This window comes from Rhinolophus ferrumequinum, chromosome 24 (genome assembly GCF_004115265.2).
Source record: "Rhinolophus ferrumequinum isolate MPI-CBG mRhiFer1 chromosome 24, mRhiFer1_v1.p, whole genome shotgun sequence".
NCBI lineage: Eukaryota > Metazoa > Chordata > Mammalia > Chiroptera > Rhinolophidae > Rhinolophus > Rhinolophus ferrumequinum.
The window spans coordinates 4,520,199-4,546,888 of NC_046307.1; the positions used below are offsets into that span (position 1 = coordinate 4,520,199).

A 26,690-nucleotide genomic window follows, 5' to 3' on the forward strand; every position below is an offset into this window, starting at 1 on the left:
ACTCTGAAAGACACTGTACTTCCTATAATTGCATGAAATAGGAACTTGATATACATTAAAAGAAAGGATAATCCCAAAAAATTTGGAGATAAATATATGTCACATATTTTCATACATTTGTGTAGGGTTATACAGGGTTGATCAGAAATTTAGGATTTACATAAATATATTTTTTCCTCAGTGGTTGCATTGGATGGTTGATCATTGAGATTATTGGCAATGAGGTTGAGAGGTTCTAATTTACTAACCTGGCTTCAAAGCCCTTTCATTAGAGGTGGTGGAAATTGACAAGGGTATTGGAATGACCAGACATTCCTATTCTCTAAAGAACCTCTAAATTAGATCACTCCCTGCAACTCTCCACACCCCACCTTACATACTACAAAGTGTATTATGTATCAGGGAATGCTTCTAGCACTGTTTGATGGGACTGAATCCTGCTTAATGGTGTGCTATGTGAATCTCCTCACAACCAGTGTCAGGAAAAACCAGAGAAACCTGGGATACTATCCATTTTAGGCAGTGTGGGATGCGTGGGAGACCCTTTATGACTTGAACAATGAGTAAGGTACACTGGGACCTTTGATGATCTTGATGTGCTGACCCATTTTTTCATCATAGAGAGCCTTTGATGATACATCATCTTGGAATTTTTTTTTTTTTAAGACCAATCCCTTTGGTCTTGCTGAAAGATGGACTCAGCATGTTTCCCCCTAATAACTAACTAAAGTAAGTTGCTATATACTTTGTGGTATGCATTGAAGCAGCCAGTAGAATGGGTTAAAAGTTTTGGAGCAAGCAAGGCCTGAGATTGAATCTTGGTTCTGGTACTTGATAACAGTGATCTAGAGCAAGTAACCAATGATCATTTCACAGGGTTGTTTAGATTTTTTAATGATCTAATGTATATAAAGGAGTACATAATTTGATAGCTTTAAAAATTTACTAATGCAGATGGGTACCAGTGATACGTAACTTATAAAAGAGGTTATAACTTGTAAAGGTTTGTTTATACCTTTGTAAAGGTTTCTTTATATATATGATTTGCTTTTGTTAAAATTAATATGTACAGTTTAGACTTTTACACTGGAACTCTGCTGTCATAGATGACTGTTTTCTATGTGTGAAGTTAAGCATGTAGAATATCTGTGCTAGAATATACAATAGAATATTCTGGTTGCTCTTTAAAGCTAAGATTTTCTTAAAAACATGGTTTAAAAACCTTATTTGTAAAAGATAAGGTTTTGTTGGCCATATGGAGAGTACTTGTGGAGAGATGAAGCTACTGGGTTAGGCAGTTTTTCTGGTGTTGGCAGTGGATTCTCAGAAATTGGGACATTTTCATTCAGTCTTCTGACCAAAGGTATTTATTATCCAGGTAACTGACTTAGTAGAAATGGTTGAGGCTGCCATATGTAAAATTGTTACTCATACAAGAATTCTGGGAGTGAATTTCTATCTTTGATTTCTACCTTTGATTTAATCACTTTGCAACTTTGAGCAAAATGGCCAAAAGCAACTGATGTAAACAACTTACAAACACGTACTGGGTTGTGAGCACTGAGATACCAAAGAACATAAATCAGGTCCTTGTCTCCAGTCAAAACACAAGCTGCCGAGAGCAGTTAGGAGCACCACAGTGCTTTATTACATGTCACAGAGATGCTAGTCATGGGATGTTCTCAACCTCCTTCTGATCACTGCACACTTTTAAATATTAGTCCTTTTGGTGGCACACTTAAATTAGAAAACTCAAAATGACACTAAAACAAGATAGCTGTACCACAAAGCAGACGCCACTATGGGGTTTTATCACTGTTTCACGATATCTCTAAATGTCTGTGTAGGAGGCCTTTCCACTTTGCTGCCTTTTAATTTTGTGTTGCTGTTGGAGCAGAACTGTGCACTGACCACATTCTCTTATATCCTCACAAGACTAAGATCTCTCGTACTACAGCAAAAAGGGGAACTTCCTTTGGTGCCAGCTTGAATTCATGTCTTTAAGTGCAGCAAGCTGAGACGCACTTTATCTTGCAAAATGGCCCAGTCCACTCAGGTCAACATTCCTTCTGATAGATGTCCCTGAAACGGTATTTGTAATCAGTTGTAGAACCAATAAATTTCACTCTTTGGGCAAAATTGGTGGGTGGCTCCTCATACCTGGATGGCTCCAGGAACACGAGTGTGCTTTAGCCAACTGTTTGAGGACCTGATCTCTAACTGGAATAGTCAAGAGCTGGGAGATGGGTGGAAACTGATGTAGTCAGGGACTGCATCTTAGAGATGGACCTTGAAGGATAGGTAAGATTTATATTGGTAGATGCAGAAATGACAATCTATTCCAGGTAAAGAGAATATTGTCATTTCATTCTGTAGCATAAAGAATTCTCACTTTCAATTTTCCAGTTCTCTTTTCAACTTCATTTCTTGAAGTATGGCATCATGAGGATTCAATTTATGTTTTTAACTTCACTTACTGAAATGAGGTACAATCTCCATGAAGAGTTCAATTTATCCAAAGTAGATGGCACAAGTCTCTATGGTGTTAGATCACTAAAATACAGTGCCCTCCTTTCACCTAACAAGGTATGAGATCAGGTCTCCCACATGCTATTGGGTTTATGCCCACAACAGTCCAACTCTGCCCTCCCAAATTTCTGGCTTTCCCTTTTATACTAACGAATCCTTGTCAGAATCCACTGTAACACTTTTCAGTATTAACTGTACCTAATCCTTTCCCAGTATTTGGTACAGTCAGCCTTTCCCCCATTTATGCCACTTTTTCCCTTGCTTTCTCTGACACCATACTCTTGGTTCTCCTCTCCTTCTGATAATTCCTTCTCAGGCTTGTCATGCAGGGTGACAGGCGGGGTCTCTTCTGGGGTCTCTAGTCCTACTCCACACATAAGAAAGCAGGACATGGTGAGGCCAAAAAGGAACACCCACGGAGCCATAGGTAGGGGAGTCATACCACTATACTTTCACTGGCGGCTGGGTTGGAGACACAGGAACCAGGAGCCACACAATTCTCAACCCTCACTGCGCTGCTTGCAGGCTCAGCCACCATCTTCTTGCTAGCCCCCATTTTCTTGCTAGCATAGCCACAGCAGTTATATTAGTGGCCAATGGCTCACTGGTTACAGCTGACGGCCAACTAGCCACAGCTGATGGCCATGCAATCACAGTTGATGGCCATTTACTATCTTAGCCGGCACCTTTCCGAGAGCCTGGAAACTGCACTCCTGGCTCTGTCCCCACAAGGCTCTTGTCCCTTAAATGTGTTCCTCAAGGCTCCTACTTTGGCCCTCTTTTCTCTTCTCATTCTACACACTCACAATAGGAAGTGTATGGGGATTCTTAGCACTGCAAAATGCATTTGAGATAAGCAAACCCCTTAATGGATGCTCACTAGCTCTCAGACATTACTCTGCCTTAATTAAAATCAACACACAGGGACAAATAATGAAGAGAATTTTGTTAGGAAAACTTCCAGCTTCCATATCTGCCCAGGAGGCAGGGGCCATAACAGGAAGAACCTTCTAAGGAGTCTCAATTGAAACTTTTTTTCCCCCTGTGTTCTTCTGGTTAAGAGGACACACCCCTTAAAAGATAAGCACCCCTAAACTTGTTGTTGAGACATCCTCTTTATTTATGCAAATCCATTTTTTGACGGAAAGCTCCAAGCGGGCTGGACTGGCACAGGGCGAGTCTTTGGGCTTGTCTTGTGTGTTGGCTCCCTCTGGGGTTGAGGTCCTGGGTTACGCTGAGGACCCACAGCCAAAGTTCGATGACACGACCCAGTTGAGCGGGAGAACAGGAAACGGGAACACGGCTAGTTCTGCCCAGGGGTGCCGGACTCAGAATAACCCCACCGGAAGGAGCAGACACAAGCCTTAGGCTTAGCGCATGGTCCAGCCAGTTGTTCCCAGTTCCACTCAGGTTCTCCGGAAAACAACCGGAAGCGTTGCCTCGGCTAGCCCTGTATTGGGCCAGGCCCTCCGTGAGGTCATAAAGACACCCACCCCTTTCAGGGAGGGCGGGAGGGCGCGCGGCTCTGTGACGCAAGCGCGTTGGCGCGTTGTAGGTGGAGCTAGAGACCGCCTGGGGGTTGTAGGGAGAAGGCGCTGCCGCCATTTTGTTGGGTGTTTGTCGCAGCGGCTGGAGAGAGGAGACGGCGGTTTGGCAACATTTCTCGGCCAAAGGGCCTTTTGCTTTTGCAGAGGTAAGGTTTCGGGTGGGATATTCTGTGCTGGGCGGATTTCCAGTCTTTTAGGTCTCCAAGCCAGGTGTCGGAGAGAAGACGGGGTTCGGGGCCTTGGTGACTTGGGTTCCTTCGGGGCACAGCTCCGCTGGTGGCCTTTAAAACGTCAAGATGCGCAGGTATCATGGTAGATTTAAAATCCTAGGGCAAAAAGACGGCGGTTCTGCCGCTGACTCTTCTCTGAGGGCCCTGGCCGCTCGCATCGCGGCCCCGGAGGCCCAGTCTCGTCCTGCCGGCGAGAGCAAAGACTTGTCAGGAGACCCTTCGAGAGCCGCCCCTCGGGTTTGTGTTGTCGAAGATCAAGGCCTGCCCTGGATGCCTGTTCCCGGCCATTTATAGTATTTGTATAGTATTTCCAGAGTCAAGCATTTGTATCTATCTGAGTGCGCCAGAGGCTCTGGCCAGGTGCCCTGGGGCGGGAAGGCGGGGATGGGGACCGGGCATCCGAGCAACTGCGAGTCTGCGTGTCCTTGTAATGGCATTTAGTTAGTGCTTGTAAGAGGTAGAAATACGGAGAGGTTCGCCCTTTATGTGACACTGTTCTTTTCCTAAGGTGGAGCATACCATGGCTGCACCAGATCTGTATTTCTGACATTTTGCATTATGTTATCATCCTTGATTACTCAGGTAGCCGTGATGTGCTTATCGGGTACTTAGGAACAGCCCTCCAAACTGGCTTGGCCAGTCATCTGGTCTTGCTTTGTAATTGACCTTGTATGACTGTACTCCATACACGCACACCCACAGGCTTGTGACCTGTTAAATGCAGTCCTCCTGGAGCCATTTAATCATAACTTTAACCTTTTTAGATATTTTTAATCCACATACAGAGGATAAAATTGTCAGGTGTTACAGGGTATTAAAGGGCAATAAAGAATCAGATTTCTAATACGGGTATATACTACATATGGATCCATTGTGGCCAATGTTTTTATTGAAAGCTATCTAGTGATTCTAACTCGAAGGATTCTTTATTTTAGAGGTAGTGTAATAATTCTAGCCAGTTTTTTGTGTTTTGCAGAGGAGCCTTATCTGGAGAATGTGTGTCCAGTTTTCTTCTCTTTGCCTCCTGAGAAAATATTTAGTGGGGAAAGGAAAACTTCCGACAGCCGAATTAAATTTAAAGTGGTGAACCTGATTAGAGAAATGAAAATCTTTGGCTGTCTCGAGATGCTTATTCGCTTTTAAATATTTGCATATCGATAACTTTGGTTATTTGAGAAGTCTGCCTTGTTAGAGGTTAGCTGGTTGTGGCAGACTGACAAGGAAAAAAAATAAGTAAAACTAAAACAGACACGTTTTGCAAGAACTACATAATAATGGATGGTCATAATAACAACTCTTAGTCATCAGATACTGTAATTTTGCTTTTTATTTAAGAATGCTTAACCAAGCTATTTTAAAGAGTTTATGATGTGGTTAAAATACAATTTTGGTAATTGAAGGGTCAGAAGAATTTCACTAGAAATATAATTTTTTTATGCCTCTTTTGATGGCCTTTTGCCTCAAGTTAATTTGTAGTGTCATTCATTCGTTTCCCATACTGCAGTGACGATCAAACCAGAATGCTCACTTATTAATTTCCAGTGAAAACCTAACAAGGTTTTAGGATTTTTGTTTGACCTGACCAATGCTGTCTCTTCCTTTTTATTTTTTATTTTCAAGCAAGCTAAAAGAGAAGAGAAGCTACTTTATCAGAAGATGTTTTGATGGGCATAGAATTAGAATCAGCAAGAGAAGTGAGTTAAAAGATGTGACTATTTGGTGGCATCAGGCTCTGATGGCATGATACATACATTTTCTTAGGAAATACCTCCCAGGAGAATTGAAGCTGCCTTATTTCAAAGTCTATTTTTAATCCATTTGAAATTATTTAAATGTTTTACTTGAATTTGTTCACTTGTTCACTTGATACCACGTCATTTGGGCAAGCTGAAGGTTAACTAAACTGGTTTTGCTGCATTTTACCTTTTTTCAACTCGTTGCTGAGTTGTGAGACTCACCATGTTCAGCACATTTTAGACATCACTGTTATAAATTTAACTGCTTTGAAATGAGTTAAGGTGGGGAGAGGCAGATAGGGATTACGTTGTTTGAGCACAGATACTGAGACCGGAAAGAACCTATGCATTAGAGGTGATAGTTACAGATGGAGTCGGAATTGTCATCATCTTCATCTGATTTCTCTGTGACCACATCCATCTTTATAGGTTGGTTTCTTCAGTGTCACCCCAGATCTACAACAAGATTAAAAAAAAAAACAACACAGAATAACTGCAGGATTATCTGAAAATAAACTTGATAGAGAAAATGAGTTCATAAAATAATCTTATTGCCCTTCAGATTCTTTGTTGAGTTCTGTGTTCTGTTCATCTCCCCCCCACCCCCCCGCAAAGCTTGGGGTCATTTTGAGATGTAGAGAAAGGAAGTCTGGCATGTTTGAGAAAAAGAGGCTTCATTAATGGCTGTATACTTTTTAATGGTCATCTTCTGTATTTAGTGTCCCTAAGTGTTTCTCTGAGTTCAGTTATTTGTATTACAGTATTTTGCCAAAGCTGCATGACATTTGTAATAGTATTTTCCTTTAGATTAGCTCACATTTTAAAGTTAATGTTTTTTAAGGAAATCATAACAATAACTTAATTAGGAGATTGGTAATAATTTACCATAAAGAGAAGGTGATGATACAAATAAAACCAAAAAACGTTATTACAGTCTGGCTAGATATTGTTGTCTACTGAAGGCTCTAAAACTGAACCATGGCTCTGTTTTTATTTTTTAAATGTTGGTTAGCAAGCGTTAGTTGAAGATAAGCACCAAAGTGAGAATTTATCCAGAAGAATTGAAAGAAAATGCATTAAGGTCTCTCAGTGTTATTCATCATTTAGTACTAGATCTATTCGCCACTTTAAAATCTTCTGACATACCAGTGGAATAGTGCCCCATGCCTTGGGAAACGTTACCTATGAAAGATTTTAGAATCTGTATGACCCTGTGTGCTGGATGTTTATATTTAAATGATGTATAATACTTTATTTACTAAACCATGTAAACACCTCTACAACTCACTTTTTGTTTCCGTTAACAGATGCGGCATTCCAGAAGAACTCACTGCCCTCATTGGGATGGTAGAGAAAGCTGGGGACATGAAAGCTACAGTGGAAGTCACAAACGAAAGAGGAGATCCCACAGTAGTACACAGGAGAACAGACATTGTAAACCACATCACCAGTTTAAAGAATCTGATTGGTAAATTACTTGAACTAGTAGCATTTTAACACTAGTAGTTTTAATGATTAATCATTAGCTTATGTAGTTTTCATCTGTTAAATTATTTTATAATTCTGAATATTTTATAAATATTCAGAAATCATTTATTGAGTCCCTGTTAAAGGCTAGACACTATATAGTTGCTGAGGCTACAGCTGTGGATAAAAGAGTTCCTGCCCTATATCTATGCCTGTTTGGGTGTGGTGGGAACACTTAAGTCCCAGCTGCTGGTAATGTAGTTGGGGAGATGAGACAAAAAGTTAATAGGGATGCTAGGACACTCAGTGCCTTAAACTTGTTTGTAGGAGGGAGATATGTATGTTAGGGTGCTCCTTTAGTGTTCCACGAATGAGAGATAACAAAGGGCAGGGAGAGTAACTCCAGCTGAGGAAAACAGCAGGTACTATTGGGGAATGTCAAAGTGCATTGGGGATTGGTCCCTTACTATGTACTACAGGTTATTTTTGTAGATAAGGCCAGTGAACATGCTTGGGATTTTTAGAAGCTTGGTTTTAAAAATCATTCCTTTGCATAGGCAATAGCCAGTAATTTAGGATAGGGCCTCAATAAAAGTTTCCAATAACATGTCCTGTTTTATTGTATTCTTACTGGTATAAAATTTGGAGGTGATACATTCATATAGAGTTAAAGGCATTTTAAAATTCCTAAATGTGATTGAAGAAAGGCTAGATGAGTAGAGTTTCTTTCATTCTGTCTTCCATTAATTTTCTTTTCTCATTTGTTTTATTGGTTCTATGTTTTCTCCCTGTTTTGTGCAGATGTTCCATTGGGACTGTTTACCAGATTGCTTTCTAAATTAGCCAGCTGGGGTTACTTTAAAAAACAGTATGTAATTTTTTTCCTTCTCCATCCTAAAACAGACTTGTTCTGCAGAACAGTGAGCTTGTTGGTGGTCAGCACAGACTAATCATTCTTCATCACACACTGTTACAGGGAGGGTTTATGACAGGATTTCAATGACCTGAGCTAATTAATGTCCTATAGAAAAACATCTGTACCCTATTATTAATAAATACAAAATACTTTGTAAAGCTTAACTCATAGTACTAATCCCTCATGAGTTTATTATACGTTGTATATGTAGAAAGGAAGTGATCTGTGTAATAAAACAGTTCGTTCATGTTCATAATTAATTATATAAACATGGTACTAAGTCCGGTTTATCACCACCAGTGCCAATAGCTTCTTTGACAAATTTGCTTTAGAGATGTTTGGTGGTAATTGCTCTCTATAATCTGGAATATTCTAGTATTTTTAAAGATTAAAAACTTTAAAAGTGTTTTTCATAAAATTGAAAAATGCATAAAAGTATAAAGACGGTAACTTTGATAGGATGCTAGTCCCCCATTTGGATGTAAAATTATTTCTGGTTATTCTTAAAAATGTGTTCATATACAAATCTTTGCCCCTGATTATTTTCTGAAAATAGATTCTAAGAAGGGGCATTTTCAAGTTAAAGGGTGTAAATTCTTGTTACATATTAGCATCTTTCTAGTAGTTTGTACCAAGTTACTCCTACAACATGCCCTTTGCCCCTCACCAGTCTAGGCTATTTTGAAATGCCAAGGATAGAGTTTTGTTTTAATTTGAATTTTTAAATTTCTAGTGAATTTGTCCACTGTCATATATTTATTGACTACTTAAACATTATTTTTGTATTCTTAGCCTGTTTTTGCTATTAAAGTGTATTCTTACTGATTTGTGAGAGCTTTTATTGTACATCAGTTATTTTACCTTTTTTGTTTGTTGCAAAGGGGCTTTCTGATTTGTCTTGGCAGTAGCCTGTGAATTGGTATTCCCCTCCTACAGGCTTAATCAGTTCGCATAGTATATTAGGAAGACTGATACGGCTGTATACATCTTTATGTATTGTAAAAATCCGTAAATATCTTCCTATAACATAGACTATCAGTGTGAATAGAATCACCTCGGAGGTGTGTTTAAAAATGCATCTTACAAGATATAGATTGAGTCTAACCTGGAGCCCAGAGAGGTTGTTCATGTTGAATAATTCGATGTTTTGATATTGCCGATAAACCACCCTTTGAGAAACACTGTTTTAAAGTCCTTAGCCTGGCATGCAAGATTTGGATGATCTGTTCCCAGCTTATTTATTTGCATATGTTCCCCTATGTGAAAATTGCCCTGGCTGCAATTGTTTACTGTTTCCTAATACGTACACAACAAACCCATCTTTAAGCCATTGTGGCTAAAAGTGCTTTATAAATAGAAAATGGTAATATGCCATTGTTCTTCCATGGCATTTTTTCTATTTCCACTTTGTCCAAATCCTGAAGATTCAACTCTTCTTTTTCATGAAGTCTTCCCTGACCAATTTCAGAAGTTTGAGTGCTTTTCCTTCTATGGCCCTGAGCACTCATGTGTAACCTTTCAGCATTTCCTGCATTGTTGAGTTTTTTTGTGTGTGTGAGTAATCTCAAATTGTCCATTATTTGTTGGCAGGGATTTTGCCATACATAATTTACAGGACCTGCGGAAATAACAATGAATGTCCATAGACTCAGTCTTCGCTATTTTTTTAGGACTATAGTGGAAAATTCACCGGACGTTCAGTGAATATTCTTAGAAATTAAATCTTTTCATCTTGTTCACTCTGTCCCTGGCCTTTTATAATTCTATATACTTTGTTTATATAATATCTTAGCCTTTGTTACAGATTGAAGAGATCCTCCTCTTTGTAGTTTATCCTCATGGTATTCACCCCATGTTTGTTATTCTATTGATGTTTATGGATTATCAGCAGATCTAATTTCATGCACTATTCCAGTTAGAGATTATTCATGCTTTTTTCTGACAGAAATATTTTGGACTTTTTTGGCAAGGATGCTTTACAGAATTAAACAAAATGCCTTTAAGAGTATGGTATTTTCCAGCTTGATCTCTCCCTGACAGGTCCAAGGCAATTAATCAGATCTTTGATCTAGACCCACAGTCTTACCTTAATATCCCGATTTGTTTCTTCAATGGATAGAACTAAAACTGACACTGGGGAAGGGGAAAGGGGGTGCCTGCATCTCAGCCTGGGTTTGATGCCAGCTCTGTTGAGTAGCAGTTTTAGAGATGTTTCTCTTTATATCTGCCTAAACCAGCCCCCTGGGAAAAAGAATGACAGCATATTCTGGGGGAAAGAGAGGGGTTGGTGAGGACAATCTAGTCAACATCTGTCACTCCATTGCTTGTCAGGATTATTTTAGCTGATTTGTCTGACTGGGCAGGTGTCCCCTCTCTCCCTCAGTGCTCCATGTGCATCCCTTTTGAAGCTTCGCACTCTGTTGAAGAGGACACTCAACCCAGGTAGAGAGGGGGGCGGGAAACTGGGCCAATTGAAAGTATGTCCTTTTCTTTCCATCAGGTCAAGGGATCCATTGACTTCCTGAGGTCCATGATCTCTGAAATTCCTTGCCAAGTTTTGTTTATGCGTTGATGCATTTCTTCGGGGAGAGGGTCCGTTTCTTTCATCAGATTTTTCGAAGGGATCTGTAGATTCAAAAGTTAAGCACTCTGGCACTAAATGTAGACTTCTGTATGTTGCAAGCAAGTATAACAGGAAATCAGAAATGCAAAGGGAAGTAGGGTGGTGGGTCTCTTATAATCCTAGGCAAGCAATTACAAGATCCCTTTCTCATTTGAGGGAGATATATTTTAGATGTCTTTGGCACCTGAAGCAACCTTCAAAAGCTATTCTGTCTATTTTTTCAAAGGAACATCCGGAAGCTAGGAGAGGAGATGGGAGAGGTGATGTATGTGATAAAATTGACCCATATAATCAGAATTAGAATCTGCTCTACAACCCTGGCAAATCTTTTTCCTTCTAGGGAATCAATCACTTGTAAGATGAAAGATCTGGAGTACATTTAAGATTCCTTCTAGAGCTAATACACCACCTTTCATGAAAGAATTCTCTGTGTGCCTGGGATATCTAAAATTCACTTAGATTAAAAGAGAAAGGAATCCTGTTTTGCCTGCCTGTAATTGTGTGTGTCCCTGTGAGTAAAGAAAGCTTAGTTGCAGATGCATATATCGCAAGACATGATTTTCAGAAGAGCAGTTTTGTGAATTTTTGGTTTTAATTTTCTCTGGAAGGCAAAGGAACGCTTAAGTAAACACTGAACACAATTGAATGATTTGGCTCAAGCTTTGTTCCTTGATGTGAGGTGCTTGACAGCAGTCTATATAATAAACATGAACCCGTTTGTTTATTGGTTAAAGTAAAATTCTTAAGTTTTATGATAAGTATAAATTCTAATTCATCAATTTGAATTTTTTCTTTTACTGTGTTAGCTGTTTAAACCAGGAATTCTTGAGAATATTTTGTTTGAACCACATTATTCTAACGGTGAAGAGAATAATTTCAAGTCTGTTAATGTGTTTGCAGTCATTATTTAGAAGCAAGGTCCTTAAATGAGAGAGATTATCGGGACCGGAGATACGTTGATGAATACAGAAATGATTACTGCGAAAGATATATTCCTAGACATTATCATAGAGACGTTGAAAGCCATTACCGAATCCACTGCAGTAAATCTTCAGTCCGAAGCAGGAAAAGCAGTCCTAAAAGGAAGCGTAATAGACACTGTTCAAGTCATCAGTCACATTCGGTATGATTGATTTTGTTTTTATTTTGGGTGGATACTTATTTGTGTGTAAAACTCTTAATGAGCCCTTAAGTTTGGAAAACATATATGAAATACTATTTGTGTATATTGTGTTATATTACTTGAATCCTTAAAGGAAACTTCCAGATTCTCATAGCTAATCTGTATTTATTAGCAAGCCCACATTTACTCATTATCTGCAGACCACATCATGAGTTTCTTGATTTTAATATTAAAAATGTTCTATTTTTATGTTTTGTAATACAATCTTAGGAAAAGATGAAGCACCCATCTTTTCTTTGACTTTAAACTTTTTTTTTTTAAACTTTAAAAGAAACCCCTTTCCTGATTTTTAGAAACAAGTATAGACAGTTGCACTGGTGGATACTTAAATATCCTGTATGTAGCATAGTCCCATAGCACAGTGCATTATTGTCTGTAGCTAGTTCTACTGTAGTTCTGAAAATGGGTGCTGAATGGGAAATGTATTCAAAAAAAAAAAATGCCCTTTTTTTAATACTTAGACCTGTTTGATCAGTAAACTTTGAATTATTGTTTTCCTCCCCAAATTTTCTTCAGTAATACTAGCTTTGATTAGTTTGAACATTGAAATCAGCTATTATTTTTCCCTTTTATTTTAATCATGTGTATTTTTTTAAAATTGCTAAACAAACAATTTCAAATAATCTTGGACATTTTTCTGACAAACTAGACGTCTCAATTCACAGCATATGCTATTTTATAGCAAGAGATTAATAAATCATGACATTGCGTTCTTTAAATTTCAGACTTCAATTAAATCAGTATTTTAAAGAGACAATTGTGTTGTTTTTTTCTATTGCCACTTTAAGTATCTTATCTGAAAATCTGTTCCTTGCCATGTTTTTCTTCTGTAACATAAACTGTGCCCTGTGAATTTCTGGGGACTGAATTTGAAATTGCTCCTGCCAACTGTTCGTGGCCTGGTGCTTATCTGAATGCCTGAATATCTCCCCGCTGAATGAATTGCGTATTCTGCCCTGAATTCACTCTGATATATTGATTGGCTGGACGATCTTGGTGCTGCCCACTTGCCGTTCCAGAAGAGCCACCGAAGGAAAAGATCCAGGAGTATAGAGGATGATGAGGAGGGTCACCTGATCTGTCAAAGTGGAGACGTTCTAAGAGCAAGATGTATAGAATATTTTTCAACACTTTTTAAACTTTGCAGACAGAATAATCTTTGAAAGAATAGTTTGTCAGCGGGGGGCTAAAGGACTCTTCATTGCTTTTTTGTTTTGTTTTTTTGTGGGTTTGTTGTTTTTTGTATTCCTTCTTTTCTGTAGAATTTAAATATTTCTAAAGTTCCAAAATTATTAGTGGAATTTGAGATTAGAGCAAGAAAGATAGCTCTATCTAACTGTCATTGTAGCAGCCGAAAATAAAATAATTTGAGTGCTGAAACCGTAGTTATGTTTTGATAGAGATCATTTGAAAATATTCCACACTTAAGCATTCATTGTTTGAATAACTAGATAATTTGTGCTCAGTTACTTACACTTCTTTCTCCCCCTCATTTTAGATGAAATCGTGGACACTTTGGGTGAAGGGGCCTTTGGTAAAGTTGTAGAGTGCATTGATCATGGCATGTAAGTTTGCTTTTTTCATTTCTGAATATTCTGATATTTTTGGTGACAAAGAATCCATGATGATGAAATGGTATTTTAAGTGGTAGCCACGTGTTTTTCTGGGAAGTATAAATATTCAAAATTTCTTGGACCGTGTACGTGATTTATTTACCATGAGAGTGGATTTTGATCAAGAGTGCTGACAAATTTTGTCAAATGGAGTTTATTGAAATTAAAGTAGGTGTTCAGATGAAGAGTTTGCCAGAACTTAAGCCCTTCACCTGTGTGAGATTTGAAGTGCTTTACTTTTGAATCGCAGAGATAATAAAGCATGTCTAATCTTGGTTTAAAAAACCTTTATTCCCAAAGGATAATATTTGCATGTTAGAGTTAGCTTCTTAAAGTATAAAGGTATTATATTACTTAAAGCTTATGGAATGAGTTAAACCCTTTGTGATTTGACTCTGTTGCCACAAGTTAACATTTTCCTCCAGTACCTTATGTTCTGTGGTTTGCAAACTTTTTTGTAAGGGAACTTGTTAAGAAAATTTAGTGAAACTTTATGTTTTTAAATCGACACCTAAAATTTTTCATCATAAAATAGGTGGGAAGGATATAATTTGCAGCTTATTGTAGACATTAATGTTAAAAAAAACAAAACTCTTTAAATGTCTCTGAGGGAATCTAAATGCTATAGCAACTTGATACCTACCATCATCCGTGAACAAACTCTTCGTGAGTACCTGGAGTTGTTTTATCCTTGAATTTATTTTCCTTCCACTTTACATAAAGAATATCACTCTAAATATCTTTTATGATCACTGTCTTCTCTGAAACAAAAATGTGAACGTGAATTGAAATTTTAAAATATTTTGAAGTATTTTCAGACTTAGAGAAAAGTTGATAAAATAATTTGAAGAATTCCCATACATGCTTCTTCTTCCACAGTCCCCAAATGTTAACATTTTATAGTATTTCCTTTATCGTTCATAATCACATTGTTATTTTCAAATTTTGTCAGCTAATCTACAGATCTTACTCAGATTTTAAAAAGTCCCATTAATGTTCTTTTAAAATTTCTTGAGATTCCAAGAAATTCCAAAAAGTCTTGAGATTCCAAGACTTTTGAGTATTTAATCTAGATATCCCAATTAATAGTATTCAGCTGATCAAGTACAAATCTGTTACTTAGACCTAAAACATAAAATTTAATTGGAAATGTATCTTGTATTGGGATGGTTGGGGCTTTTAAAAAAATGCGTACGGGGCGGCCAATGGCTCAGTTGGTTAGAGCACGAGCTCTTAACACCAGGGTTGCTGGTTCGATTCCCACATGGGCCAGTGAGCTCTGCCCTCCACAACTAGATTGAAGACAACGAGCTGCAGCTGAGCTGCTGGTGGGGCAGCCGGATGGCTCAGTTGGTTAGAGCGGGAGCTCTTAACTACAAGGTTGGTGCGATTTCCGCATGGGGTGTTGGGCTGCGCCCCCTGCAACTAAGATTGAAAATGGCAACTGGATGTGGAGCTGAGCTGTGCCTTCTGCAATTAGATTGAAGGACAATGACTTGGAGCTCATGGGCCCTGGAAAAACACACTGTTTCCCAATCTTCCCTAATAAAAAATTTTAAAAAATGCGTACGTGTATCCATAGATAAATATATCTTAGTGTTTTGGCATAAAGCATTTTCATTTTCTCTTTATAGCTAGCACTGAGAAAACTTAGTCATATACTTAAATAGATGAGACTAGAAGGAATTGTGTCACAGCAATTTCATAACAGTTCTGTTAAGTCTTGAGACATGCCAAAGATTACAGGGATGTTATCATCAAAATAATTTTTAATGATTTGTCAGCCCACAACCTCATTGGAGCTTTGTTGAAAGCAATGAATTTGAAACCACCAGACTTGGAAAAAGGTTTCCTACCCAGCCACTAGAAAGACTTGTTTGCCTCAAAGATTTTTTTACATTCTAGGGCACATATTTTGATGTGCTAATTAGTGGCATGTGGGGGTTTTCCTTCTGTAAAGTGGTAGGGCCACAGTGAAAAAAAGAGGTTTGAATACTGGCACATATTCCAAATGATCAGATTTAGAAAAGAGGACAAAAGGAAGCTGACACTTTGGAAATCCATTTCCTCACACTGGGCTGTACTTAGGAAGTATTACAGATGCCCCAATCTGAAGCTCACTGCACTCCACTGTAGCTAGTTCTACCCTGTTTGCATCTGTGAATATGCTAAGCATTGTCTTGACTTCAAGACTTAACTGGTGGTGTCTCTTTTGCCTGAATGGTCCCCTTTTCTCCCAGATCTGACAGACTGATAGCTATCTTTCAGGGCTCAGTTGTGTGTCACTTATTCTCTGAAGAAGTCTGAGTTTCTCTAACCCCCAATGGTTTGGCTCTCCCTCCTCTGTTGTACCTCATACCAAACACTTCTGACTTGCTGAGAAGTTGTGCCTGTCTTTTTCCGTTGGACTGTAAGGCATGTAGGGACAAGCCCTGTCTTCATCACTGACACGTAGGCACGGTTTGGCACAGAGTGCGTCTAACCTGGTGAATGAGCAAATGCTTTTAACAGTAGTGTATTCTATTTGAGATGTATATTTTTATTTTTTTAACTTTTGTATAAAACTGAGATAAATTTAAAATTCTGGAACCAAACATTAAAATTCATAAGTATTAAGGGAATCCTCACTCCATATAAAGTGTATATTGTCAGAACGTTTTGAAAAGATGTTATATGGAATCTGGTATAATATACCCTAAAAAATTATTTTAAAAAATAGCACAGAGAATTGATGATAAGGTTATGCTTTAGAAGGTACGTCTTCATCATGCTCCTGTACATTTACGACTTTCATCTTAATTTTGTTTTTAAGGGATGGCATGCATGTAGCAGTGAAAATTGTAAAAAATGTAGGTCGATACCGTGAAGCAGCTCGTTCAGAAATCCAAGTATTGGAGCATTTAAATACTACTGATCCCAATAGCGTCTTGTAAGTATAAACTTGGACTATGATCTGTTGTATTACATGAAATTAGAATTCTGTGAACTGAATTATTTTTATTTTGATCTATTTTAGCCGATGTGTCCAGATGCTAGAATGGTTTGATCATCATGGTCATGTTTGTATTGTGTTTGAACTGCTGGGACTTAGTACCTATGATTTCATTAAAGAAAACAGCTTTCTGCCATTTCAGATTGACCACATCAGGCAGATGGCGTACCAGATCTGCCAGTCAATAAACTGTAAGTATACTTGAGAAATCTTTAAACACCAGAAAATTGAAGTTTTTGTTATACAAGTGACATATCAAAACATTGCCACTAAAAATACATAGTATAGTTAAAGATGACCCCTATATCCACTACTAATTCTCCCTTCCCCAGTTAAAATTTGCCAGTGAAACTAATAATGTGTTTTTGTTCTCTTATAGTTTTACATCATAATAAATTAACCCATACAGATCTGAAGCCTGAAAATATTTTATTTGTGAAGTCTGACTATGTAGTCAAATATAATTCTAAAATGGTAAGTTAAAGACTTGTTTTAATTTTGGTGGTTTTCTTTAAAATTAATTTAGCTTGGAGATCCTTGGATGCGGAATTTCATTTCTGAGGCCCATTATATCCTGATGTTTAACCAAAAAAGGGTAATCTTTCTTTGCCTTTCTCATGGGTTATATTGAATCAAAAAGATACTTCACATTGCAAGCTTTTTGGATAGTGCTGTAAAATATATCTTTATTGATCTTCATGTTTACTTAACTGTATCTCGCTAGAAACGGGATGAACGCACACTGAAAAACACAGATATCAAAGTGGTGGACTTTGGAAGTGCAACATATGATGATGAGCATCATAGTACGTTGGTATCGACGCGGCATTACAGAGCTCCAGAGGTCATTTTGGGTCAGTAGACACCAGACTTCCCGATAACTGTAATTGAAGAAGAGCTTTGGGGGACGGGGAGGATGTGGTTTTCCTTAGTGTACAGAAAATGCTAGTTTCATAAAAATCTGGATATTACTATAAATATTTTTCCTGAGTGGGAAAAATGTGATATCACTTGTAAAAATAGTTCAAGAGGTGATTGTTTTTGAACAACTTAATCTTACGTGATTGTAAGAGAACAAACTCTGTTGGCTACGTACATCACAGTAATGTGATTCTGCAGTGACGTGGGTATCTGGGTATCTATTTTCATGTAATTATAGAAGCATGGTGCTAGTAAAAATGCTAAAGATTTGGTTAGCAGACATCTAAATATAGGGTGGATGGAGGTCAAGAAGAAAAGAAGGGCTAGTCTAAGAGCGTTCTTTGATTACCTTTGACATGAGAAAGGCTGGAGAAGAAAATGAGTTGAGGTGCAGAGTTTTAAAATGAGGGAATTCAGTAAGGGATCATACACTAAAATTTAAAAGTTAGAGACCAGGTCATTTTCCCATGACCAAGTCATGGGAAATCAGAGATGGGTTTGGGGGCTTGGAGACAGTGGGAAAAGTTCAGATCAGCTGCTGTGGAGAGATAAGAGATAGTTAAATGGAATAAGCCTATTGGCCAAAAATAAGGTCCAACTGAGGTTGGATAGTAAAACATTTTTATGAAATCAGTTTCCAATTTTCACATGTTTTGGTCCAGCAGGACTTGGTAGTTCAGAATAGGAATGTGAAAGCAAATTAAGGATGTTTACTTACAGCAGAGGATTGGTCAAGGGGTAAGGAATGGAGTGCTGGCCAGTAGAACTTCCCACGATGATGGAAATGTTTTATGTCAGCACCATCCAGTGTGGTAGCCATTAGCCACATGTGGGCTACTGTGCACTTGCAATGTGGCTAATGTGACTGAGGAACTGAATTTTTAATTTTATAGTCATTTAAATTTCAGATTTAAATTTATATAATGTGGCTTGTAACTACCATATTGGACTGCACAGGTTTAGAGTTTATCTTTGAAATGGATGATAATAGGTTTTTGGCTTAGTGTGGTGTGAAAGGAGCTGCTGTGTTACAGTAGTTTACAAAGAATATTCATGGTTGAGGATTGAAGGTTACTTTGAGGATAAAAGAAAGGAGTGTAGGAAGAGATTGTGGACAGAGAGGAATTTTCACATTAAAAGGAGAAAACCCCCTGGGTTTTATCAATTTAAAACTCAGGTTCCCCCCGCGTTTTGACCTGGGGGTATACAACACAAAACAATAGGCATTTTTTTCTTTGTTATTGGTACTTAAAACAGTGGCATGTCTTACAGTTGATGGCCTCTGAGATTAGGTAAAATGTAGTTCTTAGTAATAATGAAGTTCAAGTGTGGCCAGGCTAGGGATAGTTGGGATTAAATTTGAAATTGGGTTATTGGCCTTGAGGGCAAGAAATCAGATAGGGAGGTTGGAAGGGTCCTTTGTGTGTCTGGAGTGGTAATCCTGAGGGTTAAGGCAGAATTGGATAGGAGAGGAAGATTGCATTCAGGTGCTGTGCTTGAGGGCAGTTGGTGTCAGGTCTCAGGTCTCAGGTGTGGTAATAATCAGATAAAGTTGGGAGAGGTTGGTGCAAGTGAATGATACAGAATTCCAAAGAGTATGAGAAGTGATTCATCAGAGTGGGATGATGCAGAATGGAGTGCTACAGGCTACTGTCCCCTGGGGAACAGCTGGATTGACACATAGGAGTGGCGGGAGAAGAAAACTTTTCTTAGGTCCAAGCTCTGTCATTTGCAGATTTTGTATGTGTATGTAAGCAGAAACCGTGCTCCGTTGTCCATTTGTTCAAATGGTAAGCACAGTGAGGGTTTCCCAGAGTGACTAAATCACAGTCAAGGCTCTTGAATATATTTGTTTCTTCCTTTATTTTTAAATTCAGTCATGTTACTGAAAGTAATTGAAGTATCTTTTAAAGTAGGTTTTATTTATACATTATTGTTTTATTAAATATTTGATCTTTGAAAGATTAAAATAGCTGTTTTAGTCGTTTTCATCTCCTTTCCAATTATGTACAGGCTTAAGGCTTAAAAAGGCTAGGTGTTTCACTCCTTCCAGAGTAGTGTTGCCATGGAGAATTCTGAAGGAGAAAGTGTGGATCATGTATAGATGGCCTACATATATAGAATCCTCTCTGTATGAGCTTTAAATGGCTCTGTAATTTTGCTTATATGTGAAACTGCTCAATATCCATTACGATTCTTATACAATTTATATAAGACTATTACTTATTTTAATGAAGTAAATTTAAGCATCCAGCTGATAATTGATAAGGGGTTATTTACAGTCTGAGGATACTTGTCGACCTACATTTGCATTAATAAGATGTAAACTCTCCTGGAACAATCGTGAACTGGTATAACAGTGCTCCCATTGCACATGTAGTTCAGAGACTATGGAATATTTCCACAAATTGCTAGTTATACTTGGGAAATACTTGTTGGTCCCTCTTATATAAAATGTCCCCTCTCCAGGTTAAAGTATTGTAATTTGGTGTAAAGATATGGAGGACTGTGAGAACATAATAATGTATGATATAAAACTAAAAATGTAAACCCTGAATTTATTGTCATTCTCCCAAATGAGCTATGTAAAGAGAGCACTCACATAGAGAAGGATTTAGTATATTGGCAGTTAAAAATTGTTGCGTAATTAAGTTTTTGTTTTTAGCTTTAGGTTGGTCTCAGCCTTGTGATGTTTGGAGCATAGGTTGTATTCTTATTGAATATTACCTTGGTTTCACAGTCTTTCAGGTATGTATTTAGTAAATATCATTTACTTAAATGCTAATGGCATGTAAAATTTGTCTTCTATGTTGCAAAGTTGCTGTAATTCATAAGATTAAAACTTACATAGGCAAAATGGTTCGTTATCGTCTAAAACCATAGTTGAATGAAATACTGCTCTTAGTGAATGGTCATAGTTCATTTTCCATGTGACTGGAGTTTTTAACACATGGTTCATATTGTCTCATGTTTGCATTTTTTGTTAATGGAATTTCTTCATGAATTTTAATTAGTGTTTCTGAGGCCAGTTTTAATTCAGTTCGGTTATATTGACTCAATATGGCCATGAACAAACCACTTACCCCTTTTTATAAAAGAATTCAGGAACAGTAAGTTGTGTTTTATTCTATTTATTAAGCACCTGTGACACCTAGGCACATTTCTAAGTATTAATATATAAAGATGAAAAGACAACATCTCCTCAAGGAAGTCTTGCAAAAGATAGACTTGGGAAAACTGTTACAGTGCAATGTGGTATTTGCTGTAATGGGTCAATGTAGAAAGTGTAGTGGAAACCCAGGAAAGGTGACCAGTTAGATTTCCTTAGAGAAGGTAGGGAGTTTAACCAGTGCTAGAAGGAAGAGGAGGAGTTTATCAGAAAGCTAGAGTGTGATGGCCATGCCAAGAGAAGAAACAGTATCTGTAAAAGGGTGCAGGTGTAAAGGAACATACTCTTAACAGGGAAGAATAACGTAAAAGGGAAAATGACGACAGGAGGCAGATTGATTGCTTCATAATGTACCTGTTAGCCATAGAAAGGTATTTGTTTTCTCTTAAAGTGTCCCTTTTATGAAAAGCTTCTTTGGGTCTACACTTTTGCCCTCATAATTTTCATCTGAAATCTAAAAGTCTTGAAAACTAGGTGGTACAATCGTTGAAGAACTTTCGGGGGATTGTGTGATCAAGGTGTTGTCTTTAGTGGTTGTGAGGCAGAGTTGGGAGATTCTGGCTCATACTGTCAGGGTTGGTGTGACGTTACGGCAGTGTAACGGGCGGTAGGAGCTACAATGACTGCAGGCTCCCTCGTGTGGCTATTGCAGAATGTATGTGTTCAGTGCTTCTGGGGCCACTCAGCAGGCTTGGGTTTCTGTCTAATCTGTAGAAAGCCTGTTCAAAGTACTCTGAGTTTATTGAAAGTTTGATATCTAGAACCGTGGTTATTGGTCAGTTCTAGGAGGGTGTAGTGCCTGGTTTTGTACTAGTTAGCTGCATGGTCAAGAAAACGTTGAACAGACTGCATACTTTCTTCGGAATGAATTGTGATTATAGATCACTCTGAGGTCTTAAGTGAAGTGTAGATTATTAACATTAGTTTGAGATGTGGTTTATATTTGGATTTCATCCTCCAAAAAACTCTTTGACTAAGGAAATTAAACTTGGGCTAGTATTTATTCCTGTCTTGAATTAAATACTTAATGTTTTGAAAGCAATATGCTAGGCAAAATAGTTGATAGATTTTTAAAAGCATTGTACACAGCATCTGCACTCCAGAACAAGGGTTGGCAAACTATATCCTGCTTGATGCCTGAAAAGACTGCAACAAAGACCATTTGTGACCAGTGAAGCCTAAAATATTTACTCTCTGGCCCTTTACAGAAAAAGCTTGCCAACTTCTGCTCTAGGAGCATACCATTTTAGCTTTGTGACAGTTTTCTCTATTCTGCGTTAGCCAGAGCCGAGACTGTATAGTTTAAGAATGAGCTTTAACTTGGGTTTGTAGCTCAGCTTTCTTCATTTATGAGCTGTGTGACCTTGTGCTAGTATCTTAAGCTCTTTGCAACTCATGTTCCCACATAACTAGCTCAGGATTGTGAGAATTATTGGGACTATTTTTATTGCCTAGGATTAGTGTTTATATGTTGCTATTCATTAGATAATGGAGGTTAATTTTGGTTAAGCAACTCATTAAATGAAACAGTATTTCTGGTTCTCTTCCTCAGTCATTTCTCAGTTAAACAGTGCAAAAAATACGAATAAAAAAGGAAACTTCAGTTTTTACATTAAACAAATTATACATCTCTGCTATATAGCACCTTACTGACCCATTTCAGAAAGACTAATTTTATATTATTGGGTTTGCACCAGATAAAACAACTCATTTAGTATTGTTCCTCTTTGAAGTGGAATGTAATGTAAATTGTGTAAACTGTCTAGTCCTTTTAATGTCAGTTTTCCGTTATTGTGTATGTTGGGAAATGAAAAATACTAAATTTCTTTTTCTGCGTTTTTCAGACTCATGATAGTAAAGAGCACCTAGCAATGATGGAACGAATATTAGGACCCATACCAACGCACATGATTCAGAAAACAAGGTATGCCTCAAGATTAAGAGGAAAGCCCTTGGTTGCAATCTTATATTCAAACTACAGCAAACCCAACTTTGTTGTTACTGCTTATCCCAAGGATTGCAGATTTTGAAGTTTTTCCATAAAAGTCAAGTGTTTAAAAAGTAATGCGATAGTTACCTGTGATCTGGTAAACAAAGTGGTGGTTTTTACACTGAAGTTAACCATCGCATAAATGTTTTCCTGCTTCGATGTGGAAATAATACATAGAGTAATAGAAAGAGCTTGGTTTTGTAGTCATATCAATCTAAGTTGGAATTCCATACTGTTGCTAAACCAGCTCTCTGTGTCCTTAAACAAAGCAGTAGTTTTCAAACATAGCTGCACCTCAGAAGTCAACCAGGTTGTTGTTTTTTGATTTCCAGCTCTAGGGAAATGAGAATTCATAGGAATGGATCCAGGAGCCTCTGTTTTTAAAGCTGGCATTGTTCCCCGTATGGTATTTGGAAGGAATTTAGGTAGATTATTAAAACCTCGGACAATGCAAGATTAAGGAAGAAAGTTTGCTGAAATTTAAAAGAATTGTATGCATACACATGCTTAGGTTTCCACTGCCCCAGTGGATAGGGTAAACATGTGGATCTTTTTTTATTTTTACTAATCTAGACTTCTTTTTTCTATAGAAAACGCAAGTATTTTCACCATAACCAGCTAGATTGGGATGAACATAGTTCCGCTGGTAGATATGTTAGGAGACGCTGCAAACCATTAAAGGTAAAAGAAAAAAAGATTTAAAGGTTTAAAAAACGTTTTAACTATTTTTAAATATCTTTCGTAAATACAGACATTTTTCCCCTCAGGAGTTTATGCTTTGTCATGATGAAGAACATGAGAAACTGTTTGACCTGGTGCGAAGAATGTTAGAATATGATCCAGTGAAAAGAATTACCTTAGACGAAGCATTGCAGCATCCTTTCTTTGACTTATTAAAAAAGAAGTGAACTGGAAATCAGTAGTCTTACTGTATACTTCTCTAGAAGAGATTGCTTAAGACTGTGTCAGTCAACTCTATAAACATTCTAGTATTTTTGTAAACATTAAATTATTTTGTACAGTTAAGTGTAAATCCTGTATGTTTTGTATCAATAGCATAATTACCTTATTAAGCAAGTATGGTCTTGATAATGAATGAAATATAAAAGTTAATTTTTCTTTTTGAGATTAATTACCATTTTTAAAGAACTTTGGAACATCCTTTGTGTCCAGTGATAAATGTGATTGATCTTGTCTTTTGTACATGGAGGTTGAATCTTTGAAGTGATTTTTTTTTTTTTGAGTAAAAGGAAATCTTGACTACTTTATTCTTAATGAATATTCTTTATATACCTCAAATTCAGAACTTTTCTTAACTTTTAATTTTTTTTCTGTAATTATTGAACAGTAATAAGTATTATTAACTCTGTAGGCAGGTATTGGAAACCAGAACCCTTAATAAGAAATGTTTACTGTTGGCATTTCATTAAATTGTTAAGTGTGTGTGCTGTCTCCGCGGGTGATGTCATTAAGAAGCAGCCTTCATGGGAAGCCATCCAGTTTGTCATGACAGGTTTCATAAAACCACGTACACACTTCATTTCAGATTAAAGGACCTTAACTAGAAAGCTTGCAAAGTCCTATTTTTTAAGAGCTATTGAGTGAGTCACAGAGAAACACATTCTGATGAAGTTCTAGTTTTTAATGCCAAATCTTGAGTTTTGAAAATGTCTCATCTGTTTCCTATAAATAAGTACTTAAGCTGTAGCCTATGAGAATTAAGGTTATTGTTAAGCAATTTATATTTGTGGTAATCTTTACTGGAGAAAAAGAATGATTTGATTGGAAAACACTTTGGGAAGAAACATGCAGGAATTTCCAGACCCTAATTGATTGTTTAACACGATGAACTTTTTGTTTGCCTATAGGATTTTTTCTGTTAATCTGTTTTCACATTAAAAACTACATGGTAAATGATAATTTATTAAAACAAAAACAAAAAACCAATCTTTTGGTACTATTTAGTCTGCCAGGTAGAAATATTTTTGTTGTTGAATTCATAATTATTGAGCTACAGATTGTTTTTTCTTTTTGTTAAAAGTATCCCCATTTCGTAAGAGCATTACACAGATTTGAGTTTTATCTGTTTGTGTATTTTAAACATAAAATGCATGGAATTTTCTTGTATGACAAATAGGCTGGGCTCCCTACATTATTCACAGGCGGCATTTGCCAATACAGTAAGGCTATGTCCTAAAGTTGACTGAAATAAATTTTACCACAGGATCACTGCATAAATTATGCTTAGGCCTCTGATGCGGTCTACATAAAATGAACGTGTCTTCTGAGTAGTTACACTGTATTATATGTGGTAAGTTTTTTAAAGGAGTATTTGATGTAAAGAAAATGTTTTTCTTGAACATTTTTCCAGTGTTGCTACAGAGATTAAGATGTCGGCCACCCTTTATCTTCCCCTCCATTTCTGTCCTTCCAGTGCCCTTATTCTCAGCCTCTTGTCCGTTCCCTACAAGCACTTTGAGTTCCAAATTAATGTTTACTTTCTCCATCAGAAACTCAGAGTAGCTGATCTCAGAATTTAGAAAGAAAAATATCCATATTATTTCTTACTAAGGAGTTAATGATTGCTAACCCCTTTCCCTTCTGAAAAGTATTTACATTTCTTCAAAAAGGGGATTTACTAATTCTTAGGCCTAATTCATGGAATTTTAGGAATTAAAACGAATTTTGATAGATTAAGCATGGTAGAAGTGTTCGGTGGTTAGGGTGGTACCTGGGATCGTTTGATGAGTGTCTACTGCCAAACATCCGCTCCCTCTGAGCTCTGAGGTTCCTGGCCTTTTTCCTTGTACTTATGAAGTAATTTTCTGGAAGTGCCAGGTGTTTATTTGACAGTGCTGGGAGCTTCAGCACTAACGGGAAAGATTTAGAATGGCCAATGTATAAATATGGGTTGTTTGTAATCAGATTTTTTGTTTTGTAATAATTTGCTACCTCATAGTTCTTTTATTTCTAGAAATTCTAATGAAGTCAAACTTGTTTTTTTAATTGAAGCATACTTGATATTATAATATTTCAGGTGCACAGCATGATCATTTGATATTTGTATATATTGCCAAATGACCACCACAATAAGTCTAGTAACAACCATTGCCATATATAGTTACAAATCTTCTGTGATGAGAACTTTTAAGATCTACTCTCTTAGCAACTTTCAGATACACAATGCCATATTTACTATAGTTGGGTTGCCATGCTGTATGTACATTACATCCCCAGGACTTATTTATAACTGGAAGTTTGTACCTTTTGATCCTCTTCACCCATCTCACCGCCCCCCACCCCCAGCCTCTGTCAACCACCACCAATCTGCTGTCTATGAGATTCAGTTTTGTTTTGTTTTAGATTCTACATATATAAATGAGGTCATAGGGGATTTGTGTCTCTGCCTGACTGACTTCACTTAGCATGATGCCCTCAGGATCCGTCCATCCACAAATGGCAAGATTTCATTTTTATGGCTGAATAATATTCCATTGCGTTTATATACCTAACATTCTATTTATCCATTCATCCTGTGGTGGATACTTAGGTTGTTGCCGTGTCTTGGCTGTTGTACATACAGCTGCAGTGAACATAGGGGTGCATACATCTTTTCAAGTTAGTGTTTTCATTTTCTTTGGATAAATACCCAGAAGAGGAATTGCTGGGTCATAAAGAAAGTAGCTCCGCTTTTAATTTTTTGAAGAACCTCCATACTGTTTTCCATAGTGGCTGCACCAATTTGCTATCCCAACAGTACACAAGGGTTCCCTT

The 26,690-nt window shown here is 37.4% G+C and overlaps 1 protein-coding gene across 12 annotated transcripts in view; it reads left to right on the forward strand.

Moving 5' to 3' along the window:
- Positions 1–26,422, forward strand: part of CLK4 (CDC like kinase 4) — a 48,209-nt gene extending 21,787 nt beyond the window's left edge. Inside the window, exons 1-14 of one of the 12 annotated variants that reach the window (XM_033096441.1) lie at positions 4,057–4,222; positions 7,350–7,510; positions 8,311–8,377; positions 11,949–12,171; positions 13,251–13,341; positions 13,730–13,796; positions 16,657–16,773; positions 16,861–17,027; positions 17,216–17,310; positions 17,561–17,690; positions 20,423–20,505; positions 22,771–22,850; positions 23,507–23,597; positions 23,684–26,419. In XM_033096441.1, the coding sequence (XP_032952332.1) occupies positions 7,387–7,510; positions 8,311–8,377; positions 11,949–12,171; positions 13,251–13,341; positions 13,730–13,796; positions 16,657–16,773; positions 16,861–17,027; positions 17,216–17,310; positions 17,561–17,690; positions 20,423–20,505; positions 22,771–22,850; positions 23,507–23,597; positions 23,684–23,824 (1,476 nt within the window). In that variant the 5' untranslated portion in view covers positions 4,057–4,222; positions 7,350–7,386 and the 3' untranslated portion in view covers positions 23,825–26,419. Of the gene's footprint in view, positions 1–4,056; positions 4,223–7,349; positions 7,511–8,310; positions 13,797–16,656; positions 16,774–16,860; positions 17,028–17,215; positions 17,311–17,560; positions 17,691–20,422; positions 20,506–22,770; positions 22,851–23,506; positions 23,598–23,683 lie in introns of those variants that run through there. The other 11 variants (XM_033096447.1, XM_033096442.1, XM_033096445.1 and 8 more) reach the window with 11 other exon arrangements.
- The last annotated feature ends 268 nt before the right edge of the window (positions 26,423–26,690 follow it).